The sequence below is a fragment of the Corvus brachyrhynchos genome, unplaced genomic scaffold (assembly GCF_000691975.1).
Source record: "Corvus brachyrhynchos isolate BGI_N302 unplaced genomic scaffold, ASM69197v1 scaffold365, whole genome shotgun sequence".
Lineage (NCBI taxonomy): Eukaryota > Metazoa > Chordata > Aves > Passeriformes > Corvidae > Corvus > Corvus brachyrhynchos.
The window spans coordinates 1,200,490-1,212,418 of NW_008239544.1; the positions used below are offsets into that span (position 1 = coordinate 1,200,490).

The 11,929-nt window shown below is 54.0% G+C and overlaps 2 protein-coding genes across 2 annotated transcripts in view; both read left to right on the forward strand.

Annotated features, from left to right (window-relative positions):
- Positions 1-472, forward strand: part of SPIRE2 (spire type actin nucleation factor 2) — a 5,691-nt gene extending 5,219 nt beyond the window's left edge. Inside the window, exon 14 of the mRNA XM_017741345.1 lies at positions 458-472. Coding sequence (XP_017596834.1) covers positions 458-472 — 15 coding nt within the window. The remainder of the gene's footprint in view (positions 1-457) is intronic.
- An 8-nt stretch (positions 473-480) lies between these two features.
- The window catches only part of TCF25 (transcription factor 25), a 15,422-nt gene continuing 3,973 nt past the window's right edge, over positions 481-11,929 (forward strand). Inside the window, exons 1-11 of the mRNA XM_017741368.1 lie at positions 481-780; positions 2,152-2,226; positions 3,934-4,055; positions 4,686-4,751; positions 5,898-5,980; positions 6,423-6,553; positions 9,318-9,417; positions 9,746-9,839; positions 10,633-10,725; positions 11,197-11,302; positions 11,614-11,773. Coding sequence (XP_017596857.1) covers positions 496-780; positions 2,152-2,226; positions 3,934-4,055; positions 4,686-4,751; positions 5,898-5,980; positions 6,423-6,553; positions 9,318-9,417; positions 9,746-9,839; positions 10,633-10,725; positions 11,197-11,302; positions 11,614-11,773 — 1,315 coding nt within the window. The 5' untranslated portion in view covers positions 481-495. The remainder of the gene's footprint in view (positions 781-2,151; positions 2,227-3,933; positions 4,056-4,685; positions 4,752-5,897; positions 5,981-6,422; positions 6,554-9,317; positions 9,418-9,745; positions 9,840-10,632; positions 10,726-11,196; positions 11,303-11,613; positions 11,774-11,929) is intronic.

Genomic DNA, 11,929 nt, shown 5'->3' on the forward strand with positions numbered 1-11,929 from the left:
GGCAGAGTGGGGGTGACAGTTTGTGGGTGGCAGTGATTTGGGGTCAGTGACTGGAGTGGGAGTGACTGGTTTGGGTGGTGGGTGAGTGGGAAGGATGGGGGGCAGCAACTGGGGCTGAACTGGGAGGGAATGGGAGAGAGGCCTGGGGGTGGCTGGGTTTGAATGTTGTCAGAGCTGGAGTGGTGAAGCTGTTTTTAGGAACATCCCTGCCACCTTCCCAACACTGCAGGATCCCAGTGCTGGATGTCAGATGGGCCCTGGTGGCACTGCTGGGTCCTTGGGGTGACAGAGCCTCGTCCTGCTCTCCAGACACCTCATCCAACCCCAGCCATTCCCTGTCCTTCCCCGAGGCCTGGCTGTGTGAGCATAGGCAAGGCTGGGAAGAGCAGAGTCCATGGTGCGAGGGGACACATCATGGTGGTCCTGTGCTCTTCTCCATATGTGTGGGACTCTCCAGGCAGCCATGGGGTGACACTCTTGACACGACGGGTGTCCATGACTCTGTCTGTTTGCAGGTGGAGTGTTGGATCAGATCCCTGGGGAATTCCATCCCTGGGCTGTCCCTGCAGCTTGTCCCTCTGTTTGCAGATCCCAGCTGAGGAGTCAGAGGATGAGCTGCTGGCCGGAGAGGAGCGACCGGACACCCGGCTCAGCGAGGGGGACACGGCGGGAAGGAGCCAGGAGGGGAGCAAGGACAGGAGCAAGGAAGGGGCTGTGATCGAGGAGACGGACGGAGATGGGCACAGAGAGGGGCAGGAGGCCGGGCAGCCGGACCGAACGGTAACTGCCCCCAGGGATCCCGGGCAGGGACGCACACTTAAACCTGGGAACTTGGATCTGGGGGAGGATGAGCAGTTTGGTGCTGAGGTCTGGGTTTGTGTGTAGCATCCAGAGGGATTTTCCAGCTGCAGAGAGGAGGCACCCAAGGAAGGCGTTGTGCTGCATCCACATGAGCACCGAGGTTGGGCCAGGGGGGAATGGTCTCAAGGAAGCATTTGTTTTGAACAGGGGATGTGAGGACTTCAAGCACAGTCAACTGAACACTGAACCTGTTCTTCCCCATAGTGGTTTGTTGTCATTTGATATCAAGATTCCTCCTGTGGTCTGTGTCAGCCCAGAAGTGTCTCCTTGCAGGATTTTGTGAGGAAAGGGGCATTTCAGTAACAATTTCCCATGGCAAGTCCAGCCCAAATCTCACTGGAGATGAAGGTTGGGGGAGCAAAGGGGGTTGGCCCCTGGTCTCACCTGTTTGCTGTGCATTTGGGATGTGTGTTCCTCGGGTTTGGGTGCCAGAGGAGCAAAGTCCACTGTGCATTCCAGCTGTGCTGCTGGCCTCTGCCAGCCCAGGGGCAGTGAGGGCTCTGGATAGTGGGTCCCTGTGTGAGCAGTGGCTCCAGAGGCCCTGACCTGGTGAGTTTGCTGTGCCAGCACTGCAGGACACACCTGTGGCTGCTCCCAGAGCTCCAGGTAGGATGTGGGAGCCCTGCACAGGCAGCTGCTGCTCTTGGGTAGAGCCAGGACAGGGCTTGGAGCAACCTGGTCTAGTGGCAGGTGTCCCTGCCTGGCCAGGGAGTAGGAACTGGATAAACTTGGAGGTCCTTGCACCCCAAACCGTTCCGTGATGCTGTGATCTCCTGCTGTGTTACCTGCTAGATCCTGGAAATGTGCTTCCCAGCTGTGCCAGTCAGGTTAGGGAATGCCCCCCAGCATCCTGAGCTGAAGCAGTTGCATCTGCAGGGAGAAGCGCTCTGGCACTGGGGCCTTTGTCAGGTGTTGGTTTCTGTGGAAATGGGAGTGAAATTGGGATTTGTCCTGCTCCCCAGAAAAGCAGAAATGCAGCTTGTCCTGCAGACTGAAAGAGGCTGAAGCATTTCCTCCACACCTGACACAGCTAAACTTGTTTCTCTCCTGATTTTGTAGCCTCAGACATCGATCTGAAAGTCAGCTGAGGTTTAACCCTTTGTGAATCTTTGGTGCTTTCCTCCATTTTCTCCTTGTTTCTTGATTTCCACCCACTAACAAACGCTAAAGGGTGAATTTTGAGGACCCTCAGTATGCTGATCCCTGCAAGAAATGCTCTTCTTCCTGTGGAGCTGGCACCACTGCAGTTCACAGGAATGCTGACAGCTCTTCCCTTCTTTGTCTTTGCAGCCGGCATCGAGTAACAAGCCACGGAAGAAAAAAAAGAAAAGGAAAACCAAGAAAAATGCAGCAGGAGAGACTGTGGTATGTTTGTGTGTGCTCTGAGTCAGGGACCAGGCTGGTTCCTCCAGTGGGGTTGGCAAAGTGGGAATTCCAAGGTGACTGTAGGAGAGATTTGAGGCAAAAAAGCCATTTCTAAATTCAAATTTAAAGAAGTCTTTTTTGAATCATGGAATCCTGGTATGGTTTGGGTTGGAAGGGACCTTAAAGATCATCTCATTCCATCCACTGCCGTGTGGGCAGGGAGACCTTCCATCAGACCAGGTTGCTCCAAGCCCTGTCCAGCCTGTCCTGTCACTCTATCCCTTGTCCAAAGTCCCCCTTCAGCTCTCTTGGAGCCCCTTTGGGCACTGAAAGGGGCTCTAAGGTGTCTCTAGAGTAGAGGGCTCCAGCCCTTGGAGCATCTTCGTGGCCTTCTCTGGACTTATTCCAGCAGCTCCACATCCTTCCAGTGCTGGGGACCCCAGAGCTGGAAGTACCAGATGGATAAAGTCATTGATCTTCTAAATTCAATAGGAGTGAGGTTCAGGTGGGAGCTGGTTTTCTGCTGAGGTTTGAGTCTGAACTGTCCACAGAATCACAGAATCCTTAAGGTTGGAAAAGACCTCCCAGATCATGGAGTCCAACCTCCCTGTTCACTCCAGGGAGATTCTTTGCTCAACATCCTGAGCCACAGGATTCTGGAGAGAATGGCTAAGCCGTGACAGCAGTGCCAGCGCACAGCTGGCCACCTGCTGCCTGGGAATTCCACTCAGGAGTGAGTTCCTGGGGTTGGAGAACCCTCTTGGAGAGCCTGTTTCATTTCCCAATCCAAGAATACCGAGCAGCAGGGGGACATGGGCCAGCTGGGACACCCAGACCCAGGCAGTTTGGTTTGCCAGCGAGGGATAATACAACCTCTGTTCCAGCACTTCCATGCAGAGCACGTTATCCCTTTCCTGTGTACACTGCACGCACAGGGGCTAAATTTAGCTGGAAAAGGCAAGCTGGCAGTGCTGCTTGGGTGTCCTGAATGGAATTCTGTGTTCCACCCATGGATATCATGAGGAGGATGTGAAAAAGGCACGTAAGAAATGTGTCACTTGTTGTTTATAGGGGGAAAATAGAGGGAAATCAGGGTTAAAGTGTTATACAACTGTTGGATGTGAGCAGCTGGATGGATTCCTGGGGTGGTTGGAAGATGGGGAATGGGAGAGTTGGATTAAAGTCATGTGAGTGTTTGAGACCTTGTCATGAGGCTTACAGCAGTAACTTGGTGTTTCTGTGGGAAGTAGAGGGTGAAGGTTGTTATTTAAATATTTAAAATGTCTTTGCACAAGGAAGGGCCTTGAGTGCCAGGACAAGGGGAAATGTCCTCCCACTGCCAGAGGGCAGGGAGAGGTGGGATGTTGGGAGGAAATTCTTCCCTGTGAGCATGGGGAGGCCCTGGCACAGGGTGCCCAGAGCAGCTGTGACTGCCCCTGGATCCCTGGCAGTGTCCAAGGCCAGGCTGGACAGGGCTTGGAGCAACCTGGGACAGTGGAAGGTGTCCCTGCCCGTGGCAGGGGGGGGCACGGGATGAGCTTTAAGGTCCCTTCCAACCTAAACCATTCTGGGATTCTCTGAAGAGCCACATCCCATCACCCAGGGATCAGGATGAGCCGGAGGTGGCTGGGTGTGATCTCTGCTGGGTAACCTGCAGGCTGCTGTGACTCAGCCTGTAATAAATGCCTTGGCTTTGCCTCTCTTAAGGAAGACAACGACCTGGAAGACATCGACAGCCTTTTGGAGAGGATCGAGGACCCCGGGCTGGCCCCGCAGAGCCAGGGTGGGATCATCACTGACAGCCGGCCTCTGCTCTACGTGGAGCACAGGTACTGCTGGCTGCCACCCGGCTCTGGCCTTGGTGTGACAGGACATCTGCTCCTCGAGGAAGGGAGTTGGGAGCTTCCCAGTGTGATCTGGCCAGGAACTCCGCACCTTGCACGAAGGGGCAGGGATGGTTGTGCACATCCCTGTTCTAACTGCTCCTCTGGAAGCTGCGTTTGGTTCTGACGGGGATTCTCTGCTGCCAGGCCTGCTTGCAGTGGTGGCAGGACCAGATTAGTCTCCAGAGGGACCTTCCAGCCTCAGATCCTCTGTGGGAGAACCTCTGCAGAGGTGCTAATAGCCCTGGTGTGTAAAGCTTGACATGAGATTCACTCAGGATCTTCTCCCGGGAACATCCCAGCTAAGGCTCCAGCTGCCCTGGAGAGGGCAGCAGCAGTATTCCCCAGCTCTGGAGCAGAGCAGGAAGAAAGCCTGTCTGATGGAGCAGCGCTTTCCCTGCCAGTTCTGGCCGGTTTTAGTCTCCTTTCTCCATGCTGTGTCTGATCAGTGGGGAGTGTGTGACAGTTTGGGGGTTTTCCAGAGGCACTTTGAGGTGCTGAGTGTTGATGGAGAGACTTGAGTGTGGCACTGTGTTTAACTGATGGAGCTTTTCTTTCTTCTTTCCACCTTCTCAGAAACTTGAATCCAGAGAATGAGTTGAAGAGATACTTCGGGGCTCGTGCTGTGCTTGGGGACCAGAGGTTAGTTCAGAATTTGATATTAAACCCTTTCCAAATCCGAGGAGGTGTGTCTGTCCTGTCCTTGGCAGGGCTCAAGGAGTCCCTGGTGCCACACCTGCGTGGGTAATCCCAGGCTCAGGGTGTGTTATTCATTTAGTAGTTGCTTATCGAGACAGAGGAATATTTTCTGTGATATGTACAAGGTGGGGAAAGACTTCTCCAGGCTTTTGCTGGCATTTGCTTTTTCCTTTGCTTCTTTCCCCTCTCATTTACTTGCAAATCACCCTTCAAAGTCCTTTCACTCAAGTTCACAGAGTGCAGACACATAGATTTTGTTTGTTTCTCCACCGTTTGTCCCTTGCCATTCCAGAGCCTCTGGACGGAAAGTGGACCCTGAATACTCTCAGGGTGTCTCATGCACTTGCTTCCAGGGAACCTGTTGCTCCCTGGGTGTGACATCTCTGCATTTATGCACTGCACTGTGCATAAAAAATTTGTCATCCACGAAATCCCCACTTCTGTGAGCTGGTTGGAAAACCAAGAACGGTCTGAGCTTGGAGCAATGCAGGTGGAAGGAGGGAGAGAATCTGTGGAAGAGCATTTGGTGCTTGAAGAAGAAACTGCAGTCCCTTGTGACTGTGCAAGGCCAGGGGCTGGACTTGATAATCCTTGTGGGTCTTTTCCAACTCAGGACAGTCTACGATCCCTTTCTGAGGAGACATGACTCCCTCAGAGTAGCCTTGATCCTGAACTGCTCTTGAACCAATAAATTGTGCATTTTTGAGTACGGCTTAAACTAATCCAATTGACATTTGAAGGCCCTGCTAGGAAGAGGGGTGAGTCAGAGGGTTGTGGGGCTCTCCTAATTGGACCTGGGAAGCTGTTTGAAGCAGAGGCAGCTGAGAGTTTGGCAGGGATAAAAACAGGGAGAGAAGCTCTGGAAGTGGAGATGCTGGAGGCACTGGCTGGCCTAGATGGTGCACGTAAGGCAAAGCCTGAGCACAGGTATGTTGTGTCTTGAAGGCAAATGCAGAGCTCTGGGCACAGCTCTGTGTGGCTCTCTGTGGGGAAGAATTTTGATCTCATTTTTCCCTTTAACATGGTTTCATCTCTCGTCCTCCTCCTGTCAGTGCAGAGAAGGTGTGACCTGTGTGTTCTCCTCCCCAGGCCAAGGCAGAGGCAGCGGCAGTACGTCCGCAGCATGTGGCTGACGGCTCCCAAGAACACCTGGCCACGCTACAGCAAGACAGGTGAGGCTTTTGGGGCTGCCTCCTGCCCTCCTAACGCTTGGCCCATGTGACATGGATGCTGCTCAGGGCACAGAATGTAAATGGGAACTGCTCCTCAGCTCGTGGAAATACACCTTCTGCCTAAACAGAGAACTCTGGGGAGTTGTCCCTTATAATTTGGATTTGTTTTCCCCTCTTTTGGAGTTAGCAGGGTGAGGGTGCTTCTCATCTTAGCAGCAGAATTGCTGGATAATGAGAAGTATCCCTGGGCAGAGTGAGCAGCCTGGGCTTTCTGGGTGGATTTGGGACTTTGACTTGTGAGAGGGGGGAAAAGATTGAAACTCTCTGGGAGCTTCCAAAAACACGTATAGCTCTGGACCCAGTGATGTGAGTGAGCTTTTGATGCTGTGAGAGAGCAGAGGAGGTTCTCTTGGGGTACCCAGGTCTCCCCTGCACCCTCCAGGTATCACCATGCAGCTGCTGGACACCCGGAGGGGGGTGCAGCACTTCACCTTCGAGCACCACCGTGAGTACCAGCAGGTCCAGTTCAAGTTCCTGGACGCTGTGGAGTCCATGGACCCCAACAATATTGTGGTACGTTGGGTTGGTTGTGCCATTCCCTCCTGGGTTCCTGCAGCCCCTTTCCCTGGCAAGTGTGGCTGGTGCATTTCAGTGGAATTGTTTGGGTTGGAAAAGCCTCTAAGCCAACTGTTCCCCCAGCACTGCCAAGGCCACCCCTCACCCGTGTCCCCAGGTGCCATGTCCACACATGGCTTTTAAATCCCTCCAAGGATGGGGAATTCACCACTGCCCTGGGCAGACTGGGCCAGGGCTGGACAACACTTCTGGAGAAGGAATTGTTCCCAGTATTCAACCTGACTCTGCCACAACCTGAGGCTGTTTCCTCTTGTCCTGTTGTTCCCTGGGAGAGAGCCCGACCCCCCCGGCTGCCCCCTCCTGTCAGGGAGTTGTGCAGAGCCACAAGGTCCCCCCTGAGCCTCCTTTGCTCCAGGCTGAGCCCCTTTCCCAGCTCTCTCAGCTGCTCCTGCTGCTCCAGCCCCTTCCCAGCTCCATTCCCTTCCCTGGACACTCTCCAGCCCCTGCACGTCTGTGTTGGGCTGAGAACTGACCCCAGAACTGGAAGTGCCCCAGCAGTGCCAGCACAGGGGACGAGCACTGCCCTGGTCCTGTGGCCATGCCATTGCTGACACAGGCCAGGTGCCAGTGGCCTTCCTGCCTGCCTGGGCTCATGTCCATCCACTGTCACCAGCACCCCCAGATCCTTCTCCAGCCACTTTGCCACTTTTTCCAGCCTGTAGCATTCATGGGGTTGGTGTGACCCACAAGCAGGACTCAGCACTTCACTGTGCTCATCCCTCTGGCCTCATCCCCTTGATCCATCCTGTCCAGATCCCTCTGCAGAGCCCTGGATGTTTTATTTCGAGTCTTGTTTGGGCAGTAGAGCCCTGTGTCTTTCTCTGTGGGGCGAGGCAGCCCCGCAGTGCTGAGCTGTGCTGTTACCTTGTTAATCAGTGACCTCCTTGGTGCAGAGGAGGTCTGGTGGCTGAGCCGTGGTGGCTCTGCCAAGCATGTGCCAGGTCACCACCTGAGAGAGGAACCCACAGGAACTGTCCATTTGGCTGGAAGGGTGGGAATAAAGCTCCCTTGTCTCAGCTCTTAGCTGGGAAAGGAGGAATATTGCATAAACCCATCATGAACTGGGAATCCAAACTAACAGCTGTTGTATTTATAAATGTCTGCAAGATGAAAAATGTGTCTTTCCTTGGTATTTCAGCAAAAACAGGCTTTTGTGTTGGGATTCCTTCATGCATGTCTGAGCTCATTAAGCTGTATGGTAACATTTATAGTTTAGAGTGATAAGCAACAGCAAAATTGCTCTGCACCCAACTAAACCATAACTGGGGGATGTTTCTCTGAAAGGCCTGGCCACGTGAGCTGGGATACATGCCCTGGAGATGTTCCTTAAAGAGCCCATTGTCTGCTAAATAAAGTTTATTTCCTTCTGCTTACCCACCCTTGGCTCAGGGCCGTGGGGCTCTCTCCAGCTCAGCAGTTCTGCCTGGATTGAGGGATTTGGATTAAGTGAGCCAAGGTAATTCCTGTGCAGCAGTGAGTGTCCCAGGGACAGCTCAAGCTCAGTCCCACACAGGACAGGCTTTCCATGGTATTTTAATCTGGATGCTCTGATCCTCTTAGGGGGTCTGGCTAAACTTGAGGACATTCACACAGCTTGAAGTCTTCCCCTTTTCCATTAAGGGTAAAAAATCTAACAGATGGATTTGCCAATACCAGACAGTTTGTTCATGGTCACCATGGTCCTGCCATAGCTTGAGCCCAACTCTGCCTTGTTGCTGTGGTTTCAGCTCATAAAACATTACTTTTGGGGAGTCTCTTGTTCAGTGAGTGTTTTTTCTGCACTTGCTGGTAGGCTAAAAGGGTCTTGGTGACCTTTTCTTGGTTTTTTCCCATCACAGTGACCCTGAGTGCTCCATGTCCCCCCAAAAAGGGGACTAGAAAGGAACTTAAGAATCTTACCCCTTAAGGAAGAGGTTAAGCATCAGGCAAGTGGCTCCAGACAGGGCCAGGCCAGCCTGGAACATCCAGTCTTTGTGCTGTAGGTGGTCCCACGGGTCCCCACCCTGCAGATGGAAACTTCTGGAGCTTTGGAAGCTTTCTTTTTTAGTTTTAGGAGAAAAAAAAATCCCCAAACTAAACTGTGAGAAGATTTGTAGTAGCTTCAGAATTTTTTACTGAACTGAGGTTTTAGGTGCTTGGGAAAAGTAGCCTATTTATAATACAATTAGTGAATGGAGCAAGTTTTAGATTAAACTTCTCTTCTGAAGCCTGGGAGTAAATCTTTATTTATTATTATTATCCATTACCATTGTTGATTCCTGGATTTGTAATAGATGTGTCCAAATGTCCTCTCAGTATCCAGGGGATTCAAAACCCTGATCAAGTGCTCAGAACTGTTGAGGGATAGATGAAAAACCCCAAACTGTAACGGTGCCTACATCTTGTTCTCTCCTTTCAAAGAAATGGAGGAGCTGGGAGAGATCTGGAGGAGGACAGTGAAGATGATCAAAGGCCTGGTTGGAAAAGCTGGGAGGGAGCTGCCCAAGGGCAAGGGAGGCTGCCATTGAGGGCTCCCATCCTGCATGTGGTAGGGATGGAGCTCCCTGTGCCCTTCCAGCTTGGGGATGGATCTGGCAGGGCTGGATTAAGGAAGCTCTTGGTGCTGTGTGTCACAGAGCTGGTGCTGGGAGGTACCTGGGTCAGAGACCAAATTCCTGAGACGCCGGTAATGAGACGGAATCTTTGCAATGCTCTTGTGCAGCTGCTGCTCCAGATGAACCCCTACCACGTGGACTCCCTCCTGCAGCTCAGCGACGTGTGCCGGATGCAGGAGGACCAGGAGATGGCCCGGGATCTCATAGGTAAGAGTGAGGTGAGGAGCAGATGTGTCGGTGTGAAATCCTTCCCTGGCAGGCTGTGGGGAGGCCCTGGCACAGGGCAGTGGAGGGCAGGAGCTTGGCTTTCCCATGTGAGCCAAAATGGTTCCTTTTCCCACCCAGAGTGAGATCTAATGTGGAAGTGCTCCCTGCCCTGGTACCTGCTGCCACCACGTTGTGTGAAGTAACTTTGTGCCTCGCTGGGCTGGGAATGAGCTGGTTTCCTGTCTTTTGGGCTAAACCGAGTGCCAGGCAGTGCTGTGCTGGGGTGGTGTCCCTGTCCTGTCCCTGACACTGTCCTTGCTGTCCCCAGAGCGGGCGCTGTACAGCCTGGAATGTGCCTTCCACCCCGTGTTCAGCCTCACCAGTGGGGCCTGCAGGCTGGACTACCGGCGGCCAGAGAACAGGTGAGCAGGGCTGGGGAGCGGGGAGGCTCTGCTGGAGCTCCTGGTGGCCCACTTTGGCCACAGCCACCCAGATTCACCACTGCTGCTCAGCCGGGGAGACCCTGAGTGTCCCTTTCTGTTGGGGGTCCTGGGATGGTGCTGGAGCACAGGGAGCTCGTGCGTGGAAGCTTCTGCACAAAGCATCCCTTTTCCCAAGGGTATCTTCCTGCAGTAGGAACTGTCCCTCCCTGTCATATCCTTCTCGTGCTATCAGTACCCCTTAGCCCTAAATAGTCACAAAAATCCTTGCTGTATGTTTCCAGCCATCATCCCCAGCACTCACACTCCTCCCAGCCTAGGTTTTTATGTAACTCCAGCTTTGCAGCTGCTGGGAAAGGTGACTTTATTCTGGGAATTTTCCAGTCAGCTGACCTAAGCCATCTCTCCCAAACTGCTGTACCTGGAGGGTGCTCACATTTCAGTCCCTCTGGCTGACACACTTTGTGCCATCAGTGACCTGTGTCACCAGTTCAGGTGTTGGGCCTCCCCGCTCTGTGTCACCGTCCCCACACCACTGGGACAAAGCGGGATGTGGGCTTCTAGGATTTACTTGTCTTGGTCCCAGTCTCCAGAGCAGGTTATGAGTTTGCTGTCCCTGTTCTTGCACAAAAAGATAACAAAACCAAGAGATGGGATCATGGGGGGTCTGTGGCACCCTGTGCCACACCAGGATGTGATGCTTGGGGGTGAGGAGGTGGTGGTGACTGTGTCTCTACATCTGGCCTCTTAAGTCCTGCCACTGTTCCCCATGCAGGGCTTTCTTCCTGGCTCTCTTCAAGCACCTGATGTTCCTGGAGAAGAGGGGCTGTCCCCGCACAGCCCTGGAGTTCTGCAAGCTCATCCTGAGGTAGATCCCTCCACCGAGGGTGGAGTGTCTGGGTTTGGGGGCGTAGTCACCCCAGAGGGGTCCTGCTGCTCCTGGGCTTGGCATGGGCTCATTCCCACCCCTTAGAGCTGCACAGGTCTGTACTGGTGCTCTTGGAGAGGTGATGGGTGAGGAGGGGCCTTGGGTGGCCTGTGACCACTGAAGTGTGGCCTGAGCTTGGAGGCTCAGCAGAGCAAGGTGTGACAATAGCTTCAGCCTACTCAGTTTGTGGCCACTGATTGTCCTCCTGAATGGTGGCAGGGGACTGTCCCCTCTACAGGGACACCGAGCAGCTCTCCGTCATCCCGCTGGCCGTGCGGGAGTGACCGTGTCCCTGTTCTCTCCGCTTGCTGAGTCACTGGATGTCACTGGGAGAGGCTGTTTGTCCCAGAAATCAGGGCAGCCCTCTCAGCTGTTGTAACACCGAGTTTGTTTTCTCCTCCTGCTCCCAAGCCTTGATCCTGAGAATGACCCGCTCTGTGTGCTGCTGCTGATCGACTTCCTGTCCCTCCGGGCCAGGGAATACACCTTCCTGACCCGCCTCTTCCAGGAGTGGGAGGTGAGTGGCCAGCAGGTGAGGGGATGGGTGCTTGGGGTGCTCCCCACCAGGTGAGCCCTTTGGAAGGGATCTCACAGCCCAGCTGGCGTCCCAGCAGCATTGGAATGATCCATAAAGGATGGGCTGTTGGTTTCTGTAATCCTTGGATCCTGCAAACAGCTGTAAGAACTCAAAATTGCTCACTCAGCCGTGAGGGCACCGAGCCAGTGGCTGGGAACTCACTTAACCCCAGCAGGCAGAGCCCCGACCCCGCGCAGCCCAGCTCTGCTGCACAGCGTCATTTCTCAGTAACGCTCTCCCTGATCCTGCAGAGTCACCGGAATCTGTCCCAGCTGCCCAATTTTGCCTTCTCAGTGCCACTGGCCTATTTCTTCCTGAGCCAGCAGGAAGAGCACCCAGAGCTGGAGCGGAGCCAGGCCCGGGAGCGAGCGGCCCGGCTCATCCAGCTCGCGCTCATCATGTTCCCAAGCGGTGAGTCTGTCCCCTCCGGTAAGGCCATGCCCGCGGGCTTTGTCACTGTCCTCTGTGAGAGCCAGGGCTGGATTCCCGGCAGGCGGATGCAGAGGCAGGAATTTGCAAAGGGCCTTTGAGGAGGGAGCCCTGAGTCAGAGCGGACGCGGCGGGGCA